At 41.0% G+C, this 25,404-nt stretch overlaps 1 protein-coding gene across 2 annotated transcripts in view; it reads right to left on the minus strand.

Moving 5' to 3' along the window:
• adgra3 (adhesion G protein-coupled receptor A3) overlaps positions 1–25,404 on the minus strand; it is a 63,024-nt gene that overhangs the window by 29,951 nt on the left and 7,669 nt on the right. For both annotated transcript variants that reach the window (XM_003221352.4, XM_062982143.1), the window contains exons 2-7: positions 11,097–11,168; positions 5,272–5,343; positions 4,019–4,090; positions 2,111–2,182; positions 1,490–1,650; positions 687–900 (exon numbers count right to left, since the gene is read on the minus strand). In XM_003221352.4, the coding sequence (XP_003221400.2) occupies positions 687–900; positions 1,490–1,650; positions 2,111–2,182; positions 4,019–4,090; positions 5,272–5,343; positions 11,097–11,168 (663 nt within the window). The remainder of the gene's footprint in view (positions 1–686; positions 901–1,489; positions 1,651–2,110; positions 2,183–4,018; positions 4,091–5,271; positions 5,344–11,096; positions 11,169–25,404) is intronic.

Consider the following 25,404-nt stretch of genomic DNA (forward strand, 5'->3'; position numbering starts at 1 on the left):
GTCTTTAGGACCAAAAAATAATATAAGACAGTGTCTTATTTTAGGGGAAACACAGTAGGTGATGTTCAGAAACCTTTTACTATTCCCAATTTTTTTCAGGACATTAACATTTAACTAAGGGAACCCCATTTGGGGTTGGGACCCACAGTTTAAGAAGCAGTACTCTAGAAGACAAAGGCTTTGCATACGGAACGAATTTATAAATGGATACTTTGTAAAATTATGTCTCTGTTTGAATGTTTTTTTTTTTACAGAAGACAATTTAAATACAGTAGAGTCTCACTTATCCAAGCCTCGCTTATCCAACATTCTGGATTATCCAAGCCATTTTTGTAGTCAATGTTTTCAATATATCGTGATAATTTGGTGCTAAATTTGTAAATACAGTAATTACGACGTAGCATTACTGCGTATTGAACTACTTTTTCTGTCAAATTTGTTGTATAACATGATGTTTTGGTGCTTAATTTGTAAAATCATAACCTAATTTGATGTTTAATAGGCTTTTCCTTAATCCCTTCTTATTATCCAAGATATTCGCTTATTCAAGCTTCTGCCGACTCGTTTAGCTTGGATAAGTGAGACTCTACTGTAAACACGAAATAGTAATGGAACATGACAGAGAAAATGTTTTTCTTAGCTAATGCATGGCTACGAAAAATCCCACTGCTTTGCCAAACTCTCACCTTGCAATGAGTGAGCAGTTATGAATCATGCTTTTTTCAATAAAAATACCCTGGGATTCATCTGTTTCAACTATCTTCCCATCTTGATACCACAGAACCTGCATGTCCTGATCAATATATGAAGCCATGCACTGGAAAGGGAGGCTGTCTCCTTCAAACACAACCTGACGATGTGAAGGAGTCATGTAGAAAGATGGTAGCTCCAGAGGTGGACCTGTGTTCCATTGAAACAAAAATACCATGAACTAAGTGTAAAATACACCATCACAGGATTAATATTGTTGGTTGTGAAAATAATGCAAAAAACCAAAATTATTATACTGCCATGTCAAATAACTAGAAATAGAATTAAAATTACCAGGCTAAATGATATAATCTGCAACAAACATAATGAGTAGCACTTTCCTTTGAACCTGTGCCCTAAGAAGGCAGAAAACATGTCTCCTTCTCACTCTGTTGTATGCATGCAACCCTTTCCTGCTTTGCTTATGTTTCAGGAAACCTGCAATGAATATAATATACTAGACTGTAGCCACCCTGATAATGATTGCCATCTCAAGTTGGTATGAGGGCCAATTCAATATATCTATATTTCAGTGACATATAAACATGTATCCAAGACAAATTACAACTCTTCGAGAAGATTTTGCCCATCAAGATCAGCTATAATGACTGAACATTAATGAAAATGAATGCAAATAAACCAAATTAAGAGGAAAATAAAAGAAAAAGGTGTGCTTTGACAACAAACAAATACATATTATACAGATCCAGTATTATTTTATTTGTAATACTCTTCATACCACATGTTAGAAGCCCCTGTTTAACACCCAAAACTGGTTGGGCCTGCAACGATTTTGGGTAAGCACATCTGGTGTCACGAACAGTTATATTTCTTTCCTGCACCCACTGCTGCATCCACAACATGTTACAATCACATAGCAGATAATCAGTTTGGAATTCTCTGGAACATACAAAAAACAAACAAAAACAGACATGTGTTTTTGATATGAAGAGGAAAATCCTATGCCCAACTACATAATAAATATTAAAGCATTTTTATTAAGTCTATTTGTCCATGCATATCTTTTTAAAAAATGAAATGTTATACAATAACCTAAACCAAAAACCAACCAACGTTTATCTCCAACATCTATATCTGGTTACTTGGAGGCATTTTTTTGCCATAGGTAATGAGGCAAGTGGATAATTATGCCTGAAGTGAACATATACTAAGATCATTATCTGTGATCGCAGTACATAATTTTAGATGGAGACAGACAACTTTTAATAAGAAGTTAATAAGTCTACTGCAATACTGACTTCAAGTAATATGACATGAAATTCAGTTTAATGTTCTGTACTTAATTTTTTGAAGTTTACTAAGGCTTGCATACATGCAACACTCATAGATTTACACTTACAGTGACTTCAGTGAAGTAAGATGATCAAATGTTCCTTGTGCAAGTGATGAAAACAGATTTCCTGAAAGATTTCTTGAAAAATTAAAAAATGATTACATTAGATAATCATATTTGTCACTGGGCCTTTAGAATATACTATATTGTGGAGTGGTCCAGTTCAGTATTGACACTTCATTTGGTTTCTCCCAATTTCACTTTCCAGTTCAACTATCAGCAGGGAGGTAATAAAAATAGTTTGTTTTTCCAGTTCCTCTCTCTAAAACAGGGATTCTCAATTTTTTTCAGACAAGGAGCGCTTTTTGAAGCAAAGATTTCTTGGAGAGCCCCAATAAATGTTTATCTATATTATATTATATGCCCAGGGAGCATGCTGCTGCTGTTTACAGCAGCTCAAAACTTCAATGTTTCTGCATTTCTCAGGAGGAGGAAAGAGGAGGCGTTGAAAAATAACGTGGCTTGTTTTTGAGTTATTTTTGTCTAAACTACTCTTGAAACACTGATAAGTGAAGTGTTTCAAGGATACTTTCTGTGTTTTTATTTTTGGCTTATCTTTGGAATAAACTCTGTTTTGTTTGTTAACTGGCGTCTGACTCTTGACAGCTGAAGTTGCTTCAATGATAATGGGTGTAATCCAAATTGTGGGGAATTTTCAACAAAATGATAAGAATCAATCTATTTGTTTATCTCTTGCCTCCAATTTTGCAAGAAATGGTAGTAAATCAGTGACTGCTCAAATTCTAGTAAGGGCACAAATTAACATTACATATTCCACTATTTCTTCCATATATCTATGATTTGTGCTATACCAACAATGATGTCATACTGTACCGATCACTTTATGATCATGAAGACATTTAGTATATAATGACTGTATAATAATATACTATTTATTGTACTGATTCATGAAAAGCACTCAACATTTTTAAATGGGAGAAGGATCAGGAAATGCATTCAAATCAATCTTTTTTTCCAATTAGAATATCAAAAGATCCACCACCTGTAGAGCAGGTGGCTGTATAAAGTAAAATCTTAGCTATAAAGAAAATAGTGATACTCAAATAACAAATCATTGATGATAAAGAAACAACACTGAAAATTAGCTAGGACAGTGTGTTCAGAAATGAACTCCCTGGGGTTGGGATATCCCCTAGTTATTGCCAGTAGTTACAAGAACCAAAAAACCTTGCAGACATTGCCTTTATTTATTTATCACCTTTCTTTTGCCAGTTTGCTCCTTATATCTAGTTATAAAGCTGGATGTAGAAAATTGATGATGATTAGAGCTAAAGCCAAGAGCTCTTTTAAACAGTTCCTGCAGAAACATTTACCTCCAAAATTTCCAACAATTCTCAAACTTCAGAAAGAACAGTTCAATTCTGTCTGGATCAGTATGGATATGTTACATTTCAAATTTTAACTATTATACGTTATCTCTTAAATTTAAAAGCATGCATGCTGGCAAGCCTCTTACTTAATACTGGTGGTTATCTATCCCATGTCCATGTCTTTCTACATAGGCTAACTTTCTGTATGCTACAAAGAAAAGTGTGATAGTGTAAATAGTCAATCATGGGTGAGAGCTGGAATGTTAACTTCTAGTGGTGGGAAAGTGAGGTTTTTTCCATTGAGACCACCATCCAAGCAGTACTTACTGCTCACCAGTCTGTATCCAGCATATTCATTCCTGTCAACACAAGTTCTAATATAATTCCCAAAGATTCTCCCAGCAGAAACTATAATATTCCCAAATAAAATTTAAAAACTGTGGGACTATAATAGTTTCATGAATGGTGTGAAAAAATCCAATCTAACCAACAGACTGGACCATAGTTTAGCAAAAGGATTGATTAAAGTAAAGTAAATTGCATGGTGTACATAGAATAATATTGTTAACATAGCCATACTTACAATCTGACCAGATTTGCAAGTCCTTTGAACATATCCACATTGAGGCATCCTATTTGGTTGTTTGCTAAATCTCTATTAGTGAGAAAAAGACCAAAAAAAAATTTCACCACACAATATATTTAGCTTATTTAACTTAGCTAAGTATACCTAGTAACTTCTATTGGCCTCCTTTAATTCCACACTTCATGGAAATGTTACTCATCCATGTGCTGACTGCTGGCAGAAGGAACCTTCTTTTCCCCTTGCAGAGAATGTCTGGTATAATAAATGAGGTAGAGATATGATTGTGATAGTGGCATCACAATCATGACTAAGAAGTGATCATGAATATAGAACAGTTACCTAGATTTATGCATCCATAATTGTTCTTTATTCAGGATTGTTAATTAATCATAAGTGTGATATTTTTATGATTGCAACTCCCCTCCAACCTACATTGGCATCTGCTGCATGGGAAGAAAGAAGCCCATTTTGGCAACAATCAGAATATAAGTGGGCATTTCTGTCAGATTTGATGGAGTCAGGCCAGAAGAGGTTAACTTAGTTAAATATCTGTTAAATAACTAAGTAGCTGAAACAGAATACTGGCTGTTATGAATAGTTATCAGAGATTCTCAATGATTATTGATTAGACTGCACATCAATAAACTGATAAAGGTAATTTAATTCAAGCCTATTTTTTTAAAAAAAAAACAAAACAAAAAGTAGCAATCAAATTCAAAATTTAATCACCAAGCAATATATATGCTATAATTGTAACAAACAGAAAAAAGTTAGAAGTACCGTATTTCACTGCATAATAGTCACACAACCTCTCCCCACCCTGCCTGCCATTTTGTGTGAGTCCCAGCAATCCAATGAGCCTACTCTGGTTAAGAGTTGATGACTATATATGGGTTGTAAAATCTTAAAAAGACAACTTCATAAAATAATCTTGAATAGAGAGATGGAACACAGTATTATCAGAAAAAGTCACTACTTGTTTATTGCTTAAGCATTTAAGCCCTCTTTCTAAGCATAATACAGCAACTCTCTAATTTTAGTTGACATTTTCTGCACATTCTCCAAAATTTTTTTACAAAAAGATAAGTTACAAAATCTGTATACAGTATTACAAAACACAAAAGTAATGCTAGCACGAAGCAACACCACGGAGACACTGTAAAAAACTTATGGGATTTTAAAAACACAGGCTACAACTGCTACCTCCTGACACTGCACTTAATTCTAAGTTTTCAAAAATAAATACTTACAGTCTTTTTAGAGATGTCAGTCCCATAAAAGCTCCTGGATCTATAACACTAATAAGATTGTTCTTAAGATCCCTGTTTTTAAAAAAGGACAAAGTTATATAATTTAAAAAGTAATCTTAAAACTAAATTTACAAACTGGATAACTATAAAAGAATATGCAAGAAAATTCCCATCACAAATTTTCTGGAATCCCTCCCTCCTTCTCAAGCAGTTGTTTTTGTTTTTATATTTATATATCCTGACTTTCTTACAAAACTGGGACTCATCTCGGCTTACCATTAATAAACACAAACACATCAAAGTACTGAGCTGCTCTGGAACTTCAGGAAAGCTTTGGAGCACTCATTGACTTTGCTTAACAGGTAAACACAGTAGAAATTATCCTTTTAACATTTGATTTTTTTTCCAAAATTTTCAACTCAAGTAGCTACATTTTTTATTTTCTTATATTTGTTCTCCTTATCTCCCTGAAATATGGGAAGGAGGGGGCTGTTTTTTATAAATTACTTTTCAGAAAACAAAATTAAAAAAACAAAAACAAAAACAAACTACATTTTCAGAAACATATACAGACTCTATTTCACTTTGTTTAGGAACATAAAACATATTGTGTATTATTTGGACCAGCATAAAAGTAATATGCTAATATTATGTATTCAGAAAAAAAATGCACTGAATTTAATACAAGAAACCTTTCAGTTTACAGCTACCATAGACTGAGGTATTTCCACCGAGGCTTATTCAAACTAGCCTGGGAGTGAACACAATAGTGGATGAAAAGGTGAGTCCATGAAAAACTGAATTCTTCTGCATAATGGAAATGTTTTTACTGTCATAAATTACACTACTGAAAATCCAACCTGTGGATTTGGAACTATATCCTAACTAGTGACCATGCCTTTTCTCATTGTTTGAGGGGATGGTGGTTGTGTAGTTAGAAATATTGTTCCTGGGGGACACCAGTTACTTGACCTGCTTAGTTCTGAAAAAAGAACCATGTGGTGATAGGCCTCTTGTGCGAGAAAAGCAGAAGAAATGTAACTCTTGTTATTTCTGCTTCACTACGCAGCAGTATAACACTGAACTTGAATTCTTTTAGATTTTTTCTACAATTTGGATGTCTTTTTAACATAGATTCTGCTCCTACTTTACTGGGTAGTAGCACTGGGTGACTACAATGCTGCAGGGTGCAATCTTATCCATCTATGTGAAGCCTCTGAGGATAATCATTCAGAGAGATGAGATGAGGTGTAACCAGTATGTAGATGATAGTAATCTCTAGTTAAAACAGAAAAGGCTGTACATGTTCAGACCCGGTAATATGCTGAATGAAGGCCAACAAAGATCGAATCTTGAAAAAATGTTGACTGGGGGGAGGGGCTCTCATGTGCAGGAATTGGGCAGGATATGTCTGTTCTTGATGGGACTGCACTCAGAAGGAACAGATATAGTTTGGAGATGTTCTTGGGTTCGCCACTGTCATGACAGGGTCAAGTATTCTCTGTGGTGAGGAGCACCTATTTCCAGTTTTGTCTGATATGCCAAGTACGTCTTATCTTTGACAAGGACTGACTAGCCACTGTAATCTATGCACTGGTTACCTCATACTTAAGATTTATCATAACAAGTCTTATGTGTAGGGTTTCTTTTTCCCTTTGCTTGGAAGTTGTAGAATTCAGCAGCAGGAATGTTAAGTGTAGGGCTGAGCCATACACATTTCCCAGTGCTAGAGTAATTAACCAGCTACCTGTGAGTTATTGAATTGCACTCAAAATCTCACTGTTGACATACAAATCTCTCAACAAGGTCGGCCATCAGTATTCTGCAAGACTTGTTATCATATAAAATCCTGGAAAAGGCTATGTGTCAATACTATAATCCCTATAATGCAGATGAAGGACCTAAGGCTGAGGTAAATGATTGCCAAAATGAGATTTCACAGGCACGATTCAAGCCAGGAATTTGCTGAACTCCTCCCTTGGGCAGTAAATTGCATCAAATCACGAAAGCTGTGAAACACTTTTTGGGATCAGAATTCCAACTTGTTAGGCAGTATTCCAAATCTAATAATTCTACTGACAAATTTGTTTGCAACAATAGAGAATAAAATGGATTATCTACCTTAACCTTTTAAATACTTTTAGTCTAACCCTGTAGTGTGTTCTCACCCCTATTACAAAAAAATGAATTTTATTTTTAGCCCATATCAAGCGACTCCTTGAAGTATAAGTCAGGTTAAGTCTCCTCTTAGTTCAGGGGTTCTCAAACTGTGGTCTCTTTCCTAAGAGACTGGAGTCTGGGGAACACTCAAAACTGACAGCCCAAAGAAATGGGATTTAAGAATAACTTCCTTTGAATGTCCGGGAACACTGCCAACCTGGCCACCTGTGTAAACAAATGAGTTTCATACAAAATACTGAAATGAGAAGTCTAAAATGTCATGGTTAGAATCCCCCAAAGATGCCAGAAACAGAGAATGATTTCTGAAGTTCCAAAGGAAAAGAGAACAAAAGAAAGTGATTCTCCATTTTTTATAAAATGAGACGCATTGAAATAAATAGCTATGAAAGCAGGGAGATACATACATATACATACATACATACACACACATATATATATGGGGGGGGGGGCTAGAGTTACACTTACACTTACAAAATGTACCTGTTCCGAGTACAGAACCTATCTTGATTTTGACTGCCTTGTTTATAAAAGATATGTGCTGAAATAATTCGGTGTATTTGAAAATACTGAAACATGCTGAAAAGTATTGAAAATGTGCCTTGAAAGAAAAACATATAGCTAGACTCTATAATGGCCATGTAAGCAGATGTACTAACTTGTGAAGTGCGTATGAGAAATCTGACAGACCTCCATAAGAGGCGTGTAACTGCATGAGTGGACTGTTTTATATGAGAAACCAATAAAGAAATACAAATACAGAACTGAGTGTTTATTGTTCTGTAATACACAATTTCTGGAAAAAAACCTTAATATTATTCTTAAGGGGAATGCCGGTGTCGATGCTCCTGCTGAACTATTCTAATGTCTGCGACCTTGACATTTAGGTGACCAAAAACGGAAATTCTAGATATATATATAAATTGACAAGTGTAAGGCAAAGAAGCCTCAATCTATTACAAAGATATAGGGATGTTATGAACCATGTTTGTATCATCGACCCATGCATTAAACTGTAAATACTGTATAGCATAAATATTTTCAGCAGCAAGATTTCAACTGCTGGAAAGCTTGGGAAGCTTTTCAGATTACCATCTTCATATTTTAGCTGATTAACTTTAATTAACAAAACAAGCAAGCTTTACTATAGTGTGAATATGTGAACATAGAAAGCAGATATATTAGTGGTATACAAACCTGCTTTACAAAATTCTCTAACTAGTACAATTGCCTAGCTCTTTGCTTCCTTCAGCATTTATTCAAAAACATAATTCTCTAAGGTCAGACGTTATTTGAATCTTGGTATTTGGCAAAAATGCTTTGGGCTAGTCTTGACCTTCCATGGCTCATTAATCAAAGATCATCTGCTTACTAAGGGTGACCTCTGCAGTCATTAAAAAGAGACGTACTACTTATAGAATAAAGCTGTGCAAAGAAAAAGAACACTTTTGAATGTTTTGCTGTTCAGTTGACCAATAATTGTAAAAGTTGCTGTTAATTTTTTGTGTGATATCATAACATATAGATATTTAGTAGGCAGTAACAATGGAAGCAGAGGTAGCATAGCTAATATTATGCAGACAGCAATGTCAAATGACACAGCAATATTCACTGACTTTGAAAAGTACAGCTAGACTCTACTCCAGCTTGGAAGGCAGACATATTTATGTAGGTTTGACCGATTTCTCACAAATAATGATGAACTGCATGTTCTAACTGTACAGAAGGGAATTACAAATTGGGTTAGTTACTTTGTAATTCAGATCAACTATATTATACTTGCATCTTAATAGATACGTCTGCATTTTTGCCCCCCCCCCCCTTCACTCTCAAGTGCTTTCACATTCAATTTTCAAATTTCCTCATGGCCCTGAGTGAGATAATGATAATATCTGGAACAAAACTGGATAGTTCATTGGTATTGCGGTTTTGGAGAAGAAATCCATTATGTCACAACAGTGTTTTCTCTTGCTTATCTTTTCATTGTCAAGATGGACATGGGACATACAGAGATTTCGAATGCTTCCACGCTAGCTGTTTACTCTGAAATAGATACTCTTTGTTTAGTCTCTTTTCAAGGAGAATTCACATGTCTTGCTGCCTTCCAAAGTTTTTTCTGGCTTCTTCTCACACTGCTAAACATCCAACTTGCAAAATAACACAACACCATAACACAATCTCAACAAGTGTACATTTTTGCAGTGCAATTGTTTTACACCCCCCTTCTCTCAGCAGTCTCTGTTTGTTTCAAAGCTTCAAAAAAGGAGATAGTAAGTGCTGATTCTGGCTAAAACATCTGTTCCTAATTGTTGCCCCTTAAATTTTGTTTTAGGAAAGCAACAGCAGCTCATACTGCCCACTGCACACTTTTGGGAGTGGCAGAGGATCTATTTTCACGTAATAAAAACACACTAGGAAAAAAAGGCTCTAAACAAAATTATCCTGAAATGAAAACTATTTCAAAATTTACCTGGAAGGAGTTTCAGCAAAGTACAGGATTCAAGGGCATAATTCAGAATGGCACCTTGCTCTGAGCAATCTTTAAAATTTGCCTATGTTGCTTATTTGTTGTTGTGTGCCTTTAAGGCATTTCTGACTTACGGTAACTCTAAGGAGAAATCTATCATTGAGGTTACTTAGCATTTGGGATGGGGTGTGGATGCCTTTACCTTCCTCTGAGCTGTCTATGGGTGAATTTTTGTTGGATTGAGCTTGTCCCCATGTAAGCTGCCCCAAATCCCTTTGGGAGATGGAGGCAGGATATAAAAAAATAAGGTAGTAGTAGTAGTAGTAGTAGTAGTTGTTGTTAATGAAAGCTTGAAACCAAGTCTCCAGAGTTGCTCTTGTGTTTCTCATTACAGCTCAGTGACAACCACTCATTTTTGTCTTCAATTGGAAATGCAGGTTTATGAGATTGCAATGAAGATAAAGTACTTCATTTGAGATTGTGTGGATCCACAAATAGAACTACACTGCCAGCTGAAGGCACAAGAACATTTTTAACTTGCTGTGTGTTCTAACATGCTGTCTGTCTCAGCATTAAATAGCCTACTTTGTCAAAAGGCAAGTCTTCAATTGTTGCCTTAGCTAGGGATGAAAGGCCTGAGGAGCGTAATCAGCCATAGCATTGAAGAGCCACAGCTCCAACCAAAACAGTGTCAGGAAGCAAGTAGGATCTGGCTCTGAAACTGGCCTGTCTGCAAACAGTCTAGGTTTTGATGGGAGTGGCAGTGACTTCAGCCAAAGAATACTTCAAAGGCAAATGGACCAATGTGATGGAAGGTGTCAAAACCAACAAAGCATGAGGCGGACCTGGAAGGAAGGCAGATGAATGTGAACAATGTGTATACAAGGAACTATTATCTGCTGTGTGATCAAGTATGCCCGAGGCCTACTCCCAAAGTAGAGGCTTCAGTCTATATTCTCAGTTTCTACAGGCCTGAGATACAAAGGCCTGACAATGCCTATATTTTTGAATGCCCTTCTTTCACTTGCAGTGGCCACAGTTTTTGGGAAATTTACCACCATAACATGAACATTTGCTAAATGTGTCAATGGAAGTCATAACAAGAAAAAATGCAACCAAGAGGACAGAAACGTAACCAGAATTCTGAGATCAAACAACAGGTAAGTAAAGATGGACTTACAATCGTTCAAGAAGACTTAATCCAGAAAAAGAACCATTCTTCAATCCTGCTATCTTATTGTTGCTCAGAATCCTATAAAACAAACAGTGAAAGAACATTACAAGGAGATTCTTAGAAAGCAAATTCTTAAAAAGTAACAAATAAATACAGTTGGCTCCAGGGTAAGATTCTATTGTCCTTGTTTAAAAGAGAGGGAATTACTTGAGAGTTTGAAGAACTGCCTTCAAAGCTAACTGCAACATTAGTAACACCTGCCACTTTATCAGACAAGCCAGAAAGTATCATGGCTAAATGACAATTCCTGCTAAGCCTTCCTACAATAATGACCAATATAATCAGAAAAGATGAGCAAGTTGAGAGAGTTCTTTGCATTTGTGTCCTTTCCTCATTATCCTCTATCCCCCCAACCTTCTTTCTCCATGCAGGGTTTCATAGCAACTGGGGAGAGAGACATACAATGATACACAGAAATTCTTCTGTTGCATGATTATTGATACATTTGTTACATTCATATCACATCTTTCCTTTAAGGATTTGAGCCAATGTATACAGATCCCCATGTTTATCCTCACAACAATTCTGCAAAATACTCTAGGCTCATAGATGGTAACTGGCCAAAGGTCATCCAATGAATACCATGGGCAAGTCAGGATTTGAAACGACATCTTATCCTAGGTCAAGATTTTAACTGCTGTAGCTCACTGGCTCTCAAAATAATGACTGCGGAAGCAGAATTCAAAGTGTTTGGTTTATGAAGAAAGCCATATTTACTTTGCTATGTTATATTTCTACTAAACGCTGACTGGTTTAGTATACAAAAAAATAGTGATTTAAATCAATCTACAGTAGAGTCTCACTTTTCCAACACTTGCTTATCCAACGTTCTGGATTATCCAACGCATTTTTGTAGTCAATGTTTTCAATACATCGTGATATTTTGGTGCTAAATTCGTAAATACAGTAATTACAACATAACATTACTGCGTATTGAACTACTTTTCTGTCAAATCTGTTGTATAACATGTTTTGGTGCTTAATTTGTAAAATCATAACCTAATTTGATGTTTAATAGGCTTTTCCTTAATGCCTCCTTATTATCCAACATATTTGCTTATCCAACATTCTGCCAGCCCGTTTATGTTCGATAAGTGAGACTCTACTGTATATAAATCGCTTCCCATCATGTCAGATAAAACAAAATACTTTTAGAAGGCTAGTCTCAAATCTTTTCTACTGTAGTACTTTATGAGGGGACTCTAGGAAAACATTCTAGGGGTTAATCTGCACTGTAGAATTAACAGAAATTAATACCACTTTAATTGTAATGATTTAATGCTTTGGAATTATGGAGTTTGATGAGAATCTAGCACTATTTGAAAGAAAAGGCGAAAGACCTTGTAAAATTACAACTCTCATGATTTCATAAGCATTGAGTCATGGCATTTAAAGTGGTGTCAAACTGCATTTCTTCTATAGTGTACATGCATCCTTGAAGTGCCAAATTGATGTTGAAATGTGAGCATTATGATACAACTCAGGAAATCCGGGTTTGAATCCCTGCTCACCCATGGAAACCCATTGGATGACCTTCGGAAAGTCACACTTTAACTGGATTTTATTTAAATCTTTCTGTAATATGAAAATTAATGTTAAGTGTCAGTTATTCTCCTGCACAATTTTCTTTTTAAATAAATTAAAATCAGTTCACAACTTGGAGGTTTTTTGTGTACCTTTCAGTCATTTCCAACTTATGGTGACCCTAATATGCACCTATCACAGGGGTGTCTTGCAAGAATGTCCAGAGGGGAGGTTTGCCTTTGCATTTATCTGAGGCCAGTTTTCCTTGACTGAGTGAGGATTTAAACCTTGATGCTCCAGGGTTCTAGTCCAATACTCAAACTGCTATATCCACATGTCTCTCAGAACTGGAAAGCAAACATAGAATCTTCTTAAAGTGAATTTAAGATCTTCTTTTAAATGTAAGAAGGCTGATGATTTTATACGTTAAAATATCAGTGAAAAGCTTTAGCCACACAATACCTTACTGCTTCTATTATAGCTGCATACCAGTGGCCAGGTATTACTAAGCAACCTCCAGCACTATAATACATGCAATCTCATTATTTGATTTAGATTATTAACTGAACCCATAACAATGATCCTGAACAGATGCTCTGTGTCTAACCTATTTGAGCTTCGTAAACTGTTATCTCTGAAATTATGAAACCGATGATTGTTTAGAGCAGTGGTTCCCAAACTTATTTGGCCTACTGCCCCCTTTCCAGAAAAAATATTACTCTGCACCCCCGCTGGAAAGGGGGCGTGACTTAGAGGGGTGGGCGTGGCTCCTGCTCAAGAGGGCGGGGCTGAGCCTCTCCCCTAGTCCAAGATGCAGGGCTGGGAGGGGGAGGTGGGCGGTGCCACAAATGGGTGGCCAGGACTGGGATGGGTGGAGTTACAAGCTCTGAGGCAGGGCTGAGCTTCTATCCCTGTCCTGCAGTGCCTGCCAGGACACAGGGGGCGGGGCTAGAGGAGGGGGCAGGGCCTCTTCCGAAGTGCCGATGGGGTTGAACCTCTATACCCCACCCCGTGTTCTAACAAGCGCCTCAAAGAAGGTATACAGAGGCTCAGCCCTGTCTCAGATTCTTGGGAAGAGGTCCCGCCCTGCCCCTAGCCCTGCCCTCTAGTCCTAAAAGGTCTCTCAGGAGAGGTATAGAGGCTCAGACCTGTCTCCGGCTCTTGGAAGGAGGCCCTGCCCCCTTCCCTAGCTCCGCCCTCTGTGTCTTAACAAGCGCCTCTGGAGAGGTATAGATTCTCAGTCCTGTCTTGGGCTCTTGGAAGAAGCCATGCCCACTCCTTGTCACGACCCAGGCTGCAGAGCACCAATAACCATACACAGAGGCCAGAATCTATCTAATATCTTTATTGAAGGAATATATAAAGTTAATAAAAACAAGTGTAGAAAATAGTCCAGAATTAGACCTTCCAGGAAAGGTCAGAATTAGTCCAAAAAAGTAATGTCCAATAAGAAATATTAAGGTCCAAAGTTGTAATCCAATAACCGAAACACTCACTTTGCCAAGCAAAGTGAGGGGAGATGACAAGGTCCTTTAGTCCATGAAACTTGAGCGAGGCTAGGAAATAACTTGATACTTGAAACAAGGCTTGAACGTGGAACAAGGTAACTAAGAACAAGAACAAGGTCCGTGGAATAACTTGATAAAATCCGTGGAACAAGGCAAGGATTGATCCTGGGAAACAAGGCAAAGTCCGTAGATAAACAAAGGCTGGGAAGCAAGGCGAAGGCTGGATAGCAAGGCAAGGCTTGAGCAGGAGCGAGGCTTGAATCGGAGCGCGCTGTCCGGACACAACTCGCTCCGTAGGCTGACGAATTGACTCCGCGAAGTTACTACGCGGGTAAAACACCTAAATAGAGTCTAGCTTTCCCGCCGAAGCAGTTCTCTGGGAATCAGAACCGAAAGCTAACTCTGAGGCCAGATGTGAGACTCCCCAAAGATTCTCACGAGAAGCAGTCTTAATTGGCCACATTCTTAGCTGCAATCCTCGCACTCCTGCGCGAAGCTGATTCCAAACTTCTCTGTTGTTTACAAAACTCCCGACGCAAGAACACGGGAGAAGTAGGCTCTGGGCTTGTTTGACATACTTCTGGGAGACAACTTTCTTGCAGGTGCAAGGTTCCCAGATCTGCCTGGGAAAGATCTGGCTGAGAGGAATCCAGTTCAGACTGGGAAGGTAAAAAACCCAAGTTTTCATCTTCATCAGGAATTACAATGTCCTGAGCAGGACTACAAGGCCCATGGGTCATCACACTATCCCCCTCCTCAAGGCCCCTCCCAAACTGGGGCCCTCTCCCCGAGGCGCGAGGTCGCGGTTTGGTGGGATAGGTCTGATGAAAGCGACGGGTTAGATCAGGAGCATGGACTGTGGAGGCGTCTTCCCAAGAGCGTTCCTCAGGGCCAAAACCCACCCAGTCAATGAGATATTGTAGGCGGCGGCGGTGAAAGCGAGAATCCAAAATGTCCTCAACCTCGAACTCCTCCTCCCCATTCATCAAAACAGGAGGGGGGGCCGGTTGGTCTGTATCAGGTCGCACACCATCCGCCGGAAGGAGCAGGGAACGGTGAAACACTGGGTGAATGCGCATTGAACGCGGAAGTTGGAGTTTGAAAGTCACGGGGTTTAATTGCGCCACCACTGGATAGGGGCCAATGAAGCGGGCATCTAGCTTCCGGCAAGGGCGGTGGGAGGGCAGAAAGCGAGTGGACAGGAAAACCCGATCTCCTACCTTGATTTCGAGGCCCGGCTGGCGATGTTTGTCAGCGTGGCGTTTATAGTCCTCCTTGGCTTGGTCCAGTTGCTGGAGCAAAAGTTGTTGCACCGCTGTGAGTTCCTGCAGCCAATCCTCTGCTGCGGGAACTTCTGAAGTTTCAATGACAGGGGGAAAGAAACGTGGATGGAAGCCGTAGTTTGCAAAGAACGGCGTTTCTTTTGTAGAAGCTTGAACTCCATTGTTGTAGGCAAACTCAGACAGTGGTAACAGAGAAGCCCAATTGTCCTGTTGGTAGTTTACATAACAGCGAAGATACTGCTCCAAAGTGGCATTGGTGCGCTCCGTTTGCCCATCTGTTTGGGGATGATGAGCTGAAGATAAGCGAGAGTCTATGCCCAATAGTTTTTGTAGTGCCTTCCAAAAACGAGAGGTGAATTGAGATCCACGGTCTGTGACTAAACTCTTGGGCAATCCATGTAGTCTGAAAACATGTTGAAGAAATAGATCCGCAGTTTCTTTGGCCGTGGGGAGGCCTTCGCAGGGAATGAAATGGGCTAACTTGGTGAAAAGGTCCACCACCACTAAGATCGTGGTGAATCCACAGGAAGGTGGTAGGTCAGTGATGAAATCCGCGGAAATTATTTCCCATGGGCGAGATGGGGTAGGAAGGGGGTGTAAAAGCCCTGAGGGCTTCTCCCTTCGTATCTTGGAGCGCTGGCATACTGGGCAGGTGTTGACATATTTTTCCACATCCTTGCGGATCTTGGGCCACCAAAAATCCCTTAGGATCAAATGCATAGTTTTAAATAGTCCGAAGTGTCCTGCTGGTTTGCAGTCATGACACAGACGAAGCGCTTTTTCCCTGCCCGGTCCGGGTGGGATATAAACATGATTTCTATAGCAGAGCAGCCCATCTTTAAGCGAAAAGGGAAAATGCAGACCTTGGCGAAGTTGGTCCTGCGCCCAGGCATCTGCTTGCTGACTAGCCCTGATTTCTTGAGCACAGATGGGTCCTGGAGTAGGGGAAGTTGAACCAATGGGAATGGATTTGGTGTTCCCCACCGTGAGCGTGGCAAAGTTCTCGGGTTGTAGCAGTTGGGATTCAAAGGTCTCCTTGCGTCCTGCAGCGTATTCCGGTTTACGTGACAGGGCGTCTGCTTGCTTGGTTTGGGCTGGGGTCACATAATGGATCTGGAAGTTGAAACGTTCAAAGAATAAAGCCCAACGTTGCTGCCTCTGATTTAGTTTGCGGGCAGTTCTTAGATGTTCTAGATTACGATGATCAGTGTGGACTTCAATGGGAAATTTGGCCCCTTCTAGCCAATGTCTCCAAGTTTCAAAGGCTGCCTTTATGGCCAGTAGTTCTTTTTCCCAAATGGTGTAATTCCTCTCTGGTGTGGTTAGTTGACGAGAATAAAAGGCACAGGGATGGAGGTGATCTCCCACCGGTTGTAAGAGTACAGCCCCAATTGCCACATCAGAGGCGTCCGCTTGCACCACAAAAGGGGTTCCAGGATTTGGGTGCTGTAGAATTGGCTGGGAGGTGAATAGTTTCTTTAGTTGCTGGAACCCTTTCTCTGCTTGATCAGTCCAGCGGAAAGGCTGCTTTCCACGGATGCAGCTAGTGATGGGGTCGGACCAGCGGGCAAAATCTGGAATGAACTTGCGGTAATAGTTCGCGAACCCCAAGAAACGCTGCACCTCTTTCTTGTTAGTTGGCGCCCGCCATTCCAATACTGCTGTAACCTTGGCTGGATCCATGGAAAGCCCTAGAGGCGAGATGCGGTAACCAAGGAAATCTACCTCTTGTAGATCAAAGGCGCATTTTTCCAGCTTGGCATAAAGTCCATGATCCCGCAATCGTTGTAACACCATTTTGACGTGGTTCTCATGTTCTGATTGTGATCTAGAAAACACCAAAAAATCGTCCAGGTAGATTATCAAGAACCTGTCTAGATAGTCCTGAAAAATGTCATTGACAAAATGCTGGAACGTTGCGGGGGCTCCGCATAAACCGAAATTCATAACTCGGGACTCAAATAATCCGAATTTGGTCTGGAAGGCGGTCTTCCACTCGTCCCCTTCCCTGATGCGAACTAAGTTGTAAGCCCCCCGAAGATCCAGCTTGGTGTAAACCTTGGCTCCTCGAAGCCGATCCAGTAGATCCGAGATTAAGGGCAGAGGATAGCTGTTCCGCTTGGTGATATTGTTCAATGCTCTGTAGTCCACCACCAAGCGTAGTTCCCCTGACTTCTTCTTCACAAACATCACTGGGGAGGCGGCTGGGGATTGAGAGGGTCTGATGAATCCCTTGCGAAGGTTTGTCTCTAGGAATTCCCTGAGAGCTTCTTGCTCTGGTTCAGTCAGGGAGTAGAGATGCCCTCGCGGGATCGGGGCCCCCTCCACCAAGTCAATGGCACAGTCATAAGGTCTATGTGGGGGTAATTTTTCGGCCTCTTTCTCATTGAATACATCCCAATACTCGGAGTACTTCTTTGGCAAGGTGATGATGGGCTCGGTGTCTGTGGCATGGCATACCTTGGCTACGAGGCAATGGTTTTGGCAGTACGGTGAAGCAAACTGCAGTTCTCTGTTGGACCAGGAGATGTTAGGGTCGTGGAGAGTCAGCCATGGAATTCCCAAAATCACAGGGAAATGGGGAACCTCGGTAACAAAGAAAGAAATCTCTTCCATATGTTCCCTTATCCACATCCTGGTGGGTTCCGACCACTGACTTACGGGGCCCGTCTTGAGGGGGCGGCCGTCTATGGCTTGCACCACACGGGCATTCTTGAAATCATGATATTGTAATCCCAGAGAGTCGGCATACTCTCTATCGATGAAATTGTTGGTAGCTCCAGAGTCTATCATGGCGTGGATCATGACGGGTCCCCTTTTTGCTGACCATAATGTGACCACGAGAAGGAACAGGACCCCGGTTGGCGGCTCTTGGATGGATTTTTTGACCGGGTTGGCGAGCCTCTCTACACCCGGTCGTTGGCTTCCCCCGCCGGCTGTGTGCCAGTCGGCTCAGACGCCTTCGTCTCCGTGGAGGACGCCGCCGCAAGACGGGCGGCAGGCTTCCCTTTGGCTGGACACTCTCTGGCGAAGTGGCCCCCGTTCCCGCAGTACCAGCAGAGGTTTAAGCGTTGACGACGGGCCTTCTCGGCGGCATCTAGTCTGGGACGCACATTGCCCAACTGCATCGGCACCTCCTCGCCTCCTCTGGGGTATGGGGTTGGCGGTGGGGGTCTCCACACCGGACGTGGCTGAACGCTGGCGGGAGCGGGGGGTTTTGCCCCGGCTCTACTGCCCTGGCCTCGAACCCACTGTTTCCTGTTGGCAATCATGACTTCAGCCCGTAAACATTGATCAATGAGTGCCTCGAGGGTCTGGGGAGGATCCACCTTGGAGATTTCTTCCAGCATTTCAATGTTGAGACCCTCCCGGAATTGTCCCCTGAGGGCTACATCGTTCCAGCCGGTGTTGTGGGCCAGTACTCGGAACTCGGCTATATACTGAGACATAGGTCTGTCTCCTTGGAAAAGGCGACGGAGTTTGTGACCGGCTGCCTCCAAATTGTCCTCGATTCCCCAAGTCTCCTTGAGGTGGTCCAAGAAGTGTTGCGCTGATCTTAGGTGTGGAGAGGCTTGGTCGTACAGTGCCGTCGCCCAGCTGGCCGCTGGCCCGTCTAGAAGACTGTAAACCCATGCCACTTTGATGTCTTCTTGGGGAAACTCGGCAGCACGGGCCTCTAGATAAGCTTGACATTGGCGACGGAAGACATGAACCTTAGAAGCTTCTCCAGTAAACTTGGTTGGCAACGCCATGGCCGGAAGACGAATTCCGCGTTCCTTCAAACCCCTTATTTCTCCATCCTGTGCATTGAGCTTATCACGGATCCGGTCCACCTCATCCTTGTCGATGGTGTAGGTAATCGGCTGGCCGCTCGGCCCAGGTACGACTCCGGTAGACATTCTGGCCGAGGTTAATTGGTGCTTAGGGTGGCGGAGTCAAACTGTCACGACCCAGGCTGCAGAGCACCAATAACCATACACAGAGGCCAGAATCTATCTAATATCTTTATTGAAGGAATATATAAAGTTAATAAAAACAAGTGTAGAAAATAGTCCAGAATTAGACCTTCCAGGAAAGGTCAGAATTAGTCCAAAAAAGTAATGTCCAATAAGAAATATTAAGGTCCAAAGTTGTAATCCAATAACCGAAACACTCACTTTGCCAAGCAAAGTGAGGGGAGATGACAAGGTCCTTTAGTCCATGAAACTTGAGCGAGGCTAGGAAATAACTTGATACTTGAAACAAGGCTTGAACGTGGAACAAGGTAACTAAGAACAAGAACAAGGTCCGTGGAATAACTTGATAAAATCCGTGGAACAAGGCAAGGATTGATCCTGGGAAACAAGGCAAAGTCCGTAGATAAACAAAGGCTGGGAAGCAAGGCGAAGGCTGGATAGCAAGGCAAGGCTTGAGCAGGAGCGAGGCTTGAATCGGAGCGCGCTGTCCGGACACAACTCGCTCCGTAGGCTGACGAATTGACTCCGCGAAGTTACTACGCGGGTAAAACACCTAAATAGAGTCTAGCTTTCCCGCCGAAGCAGTTCTCTGGGAATCAGAACCGAAAGCTAACTCTGAGGCCAGATGTGAGACTCCCCAAAGATTCTCACGAGAAGCAGTCTTAATTGGCCACATTCTTAGCTGCAATCCTCGCACTCCTGCGCGAAGCTGATTCCAAACTTCTCTGTTGTTTACAAAACTCCCGACGCAAGAACACGGGAGAAGTAGGCTCTGGGCTTGTTTGACATACTTCTGGGAGACAACTTTCTTGCAGGTGCAAGGTTCCCAGATCTGCCTGGGAAAGATCTGGCTGAGAGGAATCCAGTTCAGACTGGGAAGGTAAAAAACCCAAGTTTTCATCTTCATCAGGAATTACAATGTCCTGAGCAGGACTACAAGGCCCATGGGTCATCACACTCCTCTAGCTCCGCCCTCTGTGTCCTAACAGGTGCCTCAGGTGCTCAGCCCTGTCTCCGGCACTTGGGAAGAAACCAAACCCAAGCAGGTATCAAGGGCTTACCATATTGCACCCATTATCTACATGGGAGGGGTTTCTGCAAAGTTCTGGGAGCTCACTTGCACCCAATATTATGCACACTTATTCAGTAGTAGGTTCCACTTTGGACAGTGAGACTGGTGTCCTGTCCAGAAATGCTTGAATGGGAATGTTGCCTTTTGTCTGAAAATGTATGTTCTTTAATGCATAATAGCATGCATTTTGCTCCGGAAATATATTGCAAATTTGAGTTAATGTATTTGTGTCTCTCTCTTTTGGTTTATATCAGCTCATCTGGGCTGATATACAACTGAGACCTCAAACACAATCAAGAACTTAAGAGGCTGAATCCCCCTACAAATCCCTGAGGTAGCAGGGGATGAAAAGATTAAATTCCTCCTCCTCATCTGCTGAAATGCCAAAGATACAAAGGGCGGTGGTTACACAAAACTTGGTGAGAACAATGTTTAGGACTGTTCACCCGTCCCCTAATCACATTTATTCCATTCACATTGTCTCATCCTGTAGGCACAAGTGTGTGCTTTCCACCTACGTAACCGTGAAGCCAACAGGAAACTGAAAGTTACTTGGGAAGGCCAAGAGCTTGAACACTGTTTCCATCCTAAATATCTTGGTGTCACCTTAGATCGAACACTAACATATAGGAAACACTGCACGAACACCAAGCACAAAGTAGCTGCACGCAACAACATCCTGCGGAAACTGACTGGCAGCTCATGGGGTGCAGACCCTCAAGTAATAAGAACATCAGCCCTGGCCTTGTCTTTCTCAACTGCTGAGTACGCCTGTCCTGTCTGGCAAAAGTCTGCCCATGCGAAGGAAGTGGACATAGCACTAAACAAAACATGCAGAATAATCACAGGATGTCTTAAACCTACACCTGTTGATAAACTCTACAAGTTAGCTGGCATTGCCCCTCCTGATGTGCGACGGGAAGTTGCTGCTAATTGTGAGAGAAATAAGGTTGAACATTGTGAAAGCCACCCACTGCATGACTATCAGCCTCCTCCCAACAAACTCAAATCAAGGAAGGGCTTCATGAGAACCACCACTCCTCTTGATGTTCCTCCAGCAGCAGCAAGGGTGTCCCTCTGGGCAGCTAAACCTGGCAATTCTAACTGGATGGCCCCCCATGAGGGTCTTCCTCCAGGGGCAAACCAAGAATGGGCAACTTGGAAGTCCCTGAACAGACTCAGAAGTGGAGTGGGCAGATCTAAAGACAACTTGGCAAGGTGGCACTACCTGGAGGAATCCTCCACCTTGTGTGACTGTGGAGCAGAACAAACAACTCCGCATATGTATGCTTGCTCACAATGTCCTGCCTCATGCACGGAGGAGTTGTTTAAAGCTACGGACAATGCGGTTGCTGTTGCCCGTTTCTGGTCTAAAACTATTTAGTTGTTTGTGATTTCCTCTATTTTTTTTCATCATTTTAAAATGTATTTGTTATGCAATGCTTTTGACACAAAATAAATAAATCCTGTAGGCCTGCAAAGTAGCTAAAATAAAACAAACAAAAACACTGAAGTATCAAATGCAAGTAATGTTTCAGTGTATCAATTTCAACACAAAGGAGAAAACCATGAAAATGAACAAAATCTGGCTACCTCACACCCTAGACCTTTCACAGATATATAAACCTCCCTTGCTTAGTTTCCAATATACCTCACAACCTCTGAGGATGCCTGTCACATATGTGGGCAAAACATCAGGAGAGAATGCTTCTGGAACATGGCCATACAGCCTGGAAAACTCACAGAAACCCAGTGATTCCAGCCATGAAAGCCTTTGACAACACAATTCCCCTACTTTTTCTGGATTTCATAAGTGAACTCAAGTAGTGGCTTTGTACCAAGGATTTACAACCATATGATTAAAAGTGTTATAGGTACTAAAATATTAATATAGCATATTCTTAAATTCATTTTAATATGTGAGGAATTTATTTATCAGTGGCTCTATCCATTTCTGTAGTTCTGTTCATGGAAGGATCTTTAATTCAGCAAGTATTCTGATTGGAATGAAGGAATGCAATTTTCTGGGGAGAAAACCAAACAATTCTCCAGCTTTATGTGAGCTCCCATACTGTTCCAAACTACATTAGAGCAGATGTATTTGTATACAGCCCTGGAATCTCCCATACTTGAAGAAAAGTAAACAAGGTAAAATACAACTGTATACATGAGAGATGAGGGAACAGGGAAAAATTGGGCTTTTGCCTAAACACGCATATACCCAACCACTTTCACCTGTTGGAAATAAACCCTCAAATGTTGTCCACCTTGTTAATATCCTGAAATGCAGCTCCTGGCTCAGGCTCACCCAGCAAGCTTTATAGCTGAGAAGGAACTTGAATTACAAGGTCTTTCCTGTCCCATGTTTAATACTTTAGACATTATACTACCTGAGGTAAGACAGTAAGTACACTGTACAACTTTGCCCGTTCAATACAGCATTAGGTAAAAACCTTTTGTGAACTGATCACAACAGATAACGCTATAAATTCGCACATCAGTTTTTCAAAAAATCACAACTGAGCCAGAAGAATTTTATACCCTAACCCTAACCCTTTGCAGTACATCTTTGGGATCAATACCTTCATTAACTATAGAAGATTGAAAAAATGCACATTGGCACATAGCAATACTTTCTACACACATTGAAACAAAGATATAAATGATATTTTTAAAAATCCAAATTATTCTTATTTTGCCATTAATCAAACAATATTTTTCTTCTGCTAATTAACAAACCATATTCAGACTCTTAGAAAACAAGAACTTGAAATAGTTTTATTGTACTTCACATAACAATTTTGAAGGGGATGCTGTAAGCTAGTTTCTGGCAGAATCTCTCTCCCTGTACCACTAGCATGCTATGTCTTCCAAAAGCTAGCATATTCAAGGGAAAATGTGCTATGAAATCTGAAACAGGTCAGTCAAATCAGACACATTAGTCTTAGGACCTAAGCAAACCTTGCAGTCTATGGCATTTGGCTTAAGGATTCTTAGTTTGCGATCTTTGTGTTGGTTGCTTCCCAATTCTTTGCAATCTTGAAACTCTACTTTATACTTTGAAACTCAAGTAGTCCTCATTTTGCATCTGGCCTCTGAGCCACATCTGATGCCTGAACATCAACCTATCCTTGACCATATCTGCTGTGCTCTGCTCCTACTTCACCTGATTCAATATCTGACCTCTTCCATGTCTATTACTGTCCTTCTGTTTTTCATCTTCTTGTTTCTGAACTGAACTTCAGTTACATCCAGAGACTTGGAGCTCAACCAGAGCCTGACAGATGCTGGCGGCACTGCGCTATGTTTGCAAGGTGCCTAACCTTAGCAATTACAAAGGCACAAGTTAGTTTAAATTAACTGGCAGTGTGTTACCTCAAGGTACAACGAGATCATAAAAGCAAGTCTAGACAACCTAATTTAGCATTTTTCTTGTTCACAGAGTATTCAATTTGACAACACAGAAAAAAAACTGGTAATACACTAAATAACATAAACCCATTCCAACCAAATGGAGAGCTAAAAGAAGATGTATTTTCTGTGAAGGAAAGTTCAAATTGTCCACTTTCCATGGAAATAACAGTTAACTGAACTCTTTAGCTTCATTAAACTCTGAAAATTTCTAATCAGATAATTTATATTTCCTGAAAATGTATAACAAATTATACGGTCCCTCCTCCCTCCAATTCTTGGTGTCTTGGTTTGAAGCGCTGTTCCTGGGGATATTTGGGATGCTGATTCAGAAAACTGGGTAGACCGCATCAGCTCTAGTTTCTTAGATAGGATTATTATGGTTTTCTATGGGCAAGCAGATGGCAAAAGCTAGATGGCATATGTTATGCATCTTAAAAAACTAGAGTTGATAGGGGAAAACTCACACCATGTTTAGAATCATCAGGTCAAATATAACCAGAAACAGAACTAAAAATTTGAGGAAGCAAAATGTGTGTCCGTCAGTGTTGTAGGTCATTCATAAAAACAAAATATTCACCTATATATCCATCTATGTCACTCTTGGTCATTGAGTATGTTTTTAAATTGTTGATACTGTATGTTATATTTTGATTTATTTATTGTTGTATTCAGATTTGTTTGTATCGTCGTATCACAAAATCACAAGTTGAACACTTCCCAAGTGTCTAGGACTGTGTGATGTATTTTCGGATGATGCGTGCAGATCCCAGTAGGGTGGCCTTTTGCAGTTGGCAGATCGTAATTTTGTCAATGTCTATTGTTTCCAAATGCCAGCTGAGATCTTTTGGCACAGCACCCAGTGTACCCATCACCACCGGGACCACCTGCACTGGTTTCTGCCAGAGTCTTTGAAGTTCAATCTTGAGATCCTGATAGCGGCTGAGTTTTTCCTGTTATTTTCATCAATGCGACTGTCACCTGGGATGGCAACATCAATGATCCAAACCTTTTTCTTTTCCACAACTGTGATGTCTGGTGTGTTGTGTTCCAGAACTTTGTCAGTCTGGATTTGGAAGTCCCACAGTATCTTTGCGTGCTCATTCTCCAATACTTTTGCAGATTTGTGATCCCACCAGTTCTTTACTGCAGGGAGGTGGTACTTGAGGCATAAGTTCCAATGAATTATTTGGGCCACATAGTTGTGCCTGTGTGATTTTCTTACAGCAGCTGAGGATATGATCAATGGTTTCGTCAGCTTCCTTACACAGTCTGCATTTTGAGTCATCAGCTGATTTTTCGATCTTGGCCTTAATTGCATTTGTTCTGATGGCTTGCTCCTGGGCTGCAAGGATCAGGCCTTCTGTCTCCTTCTTCAGGGTCCCATTCATGAGCCAGAGCCAGGTCTTCTCCTTATCAGCTTTTCCTTCAATTTTGTCAAGGAACTTTCCATGCAATGTTTTGTTGCGCCAGCTGTCAGCTCTAGTTTGTAGTGCGGTT

The sequence above is a fragment of the Anolis carolinensis genome, chromosome 5 (genome assembly GCF_035594765.1).
Source record: "Anolis carolinensis isolate JA03-04 chromosome 5, rAnoCar3.1.pri, whole genome shotgun sequence".
Classification (NCBI taxonomy): domain Eukaryota; kingdom Metazoa; phylum Chordata; class Lepidosauria; order Squamata; family Dactyloidae; genus Anolis; species Anolis carolinensis.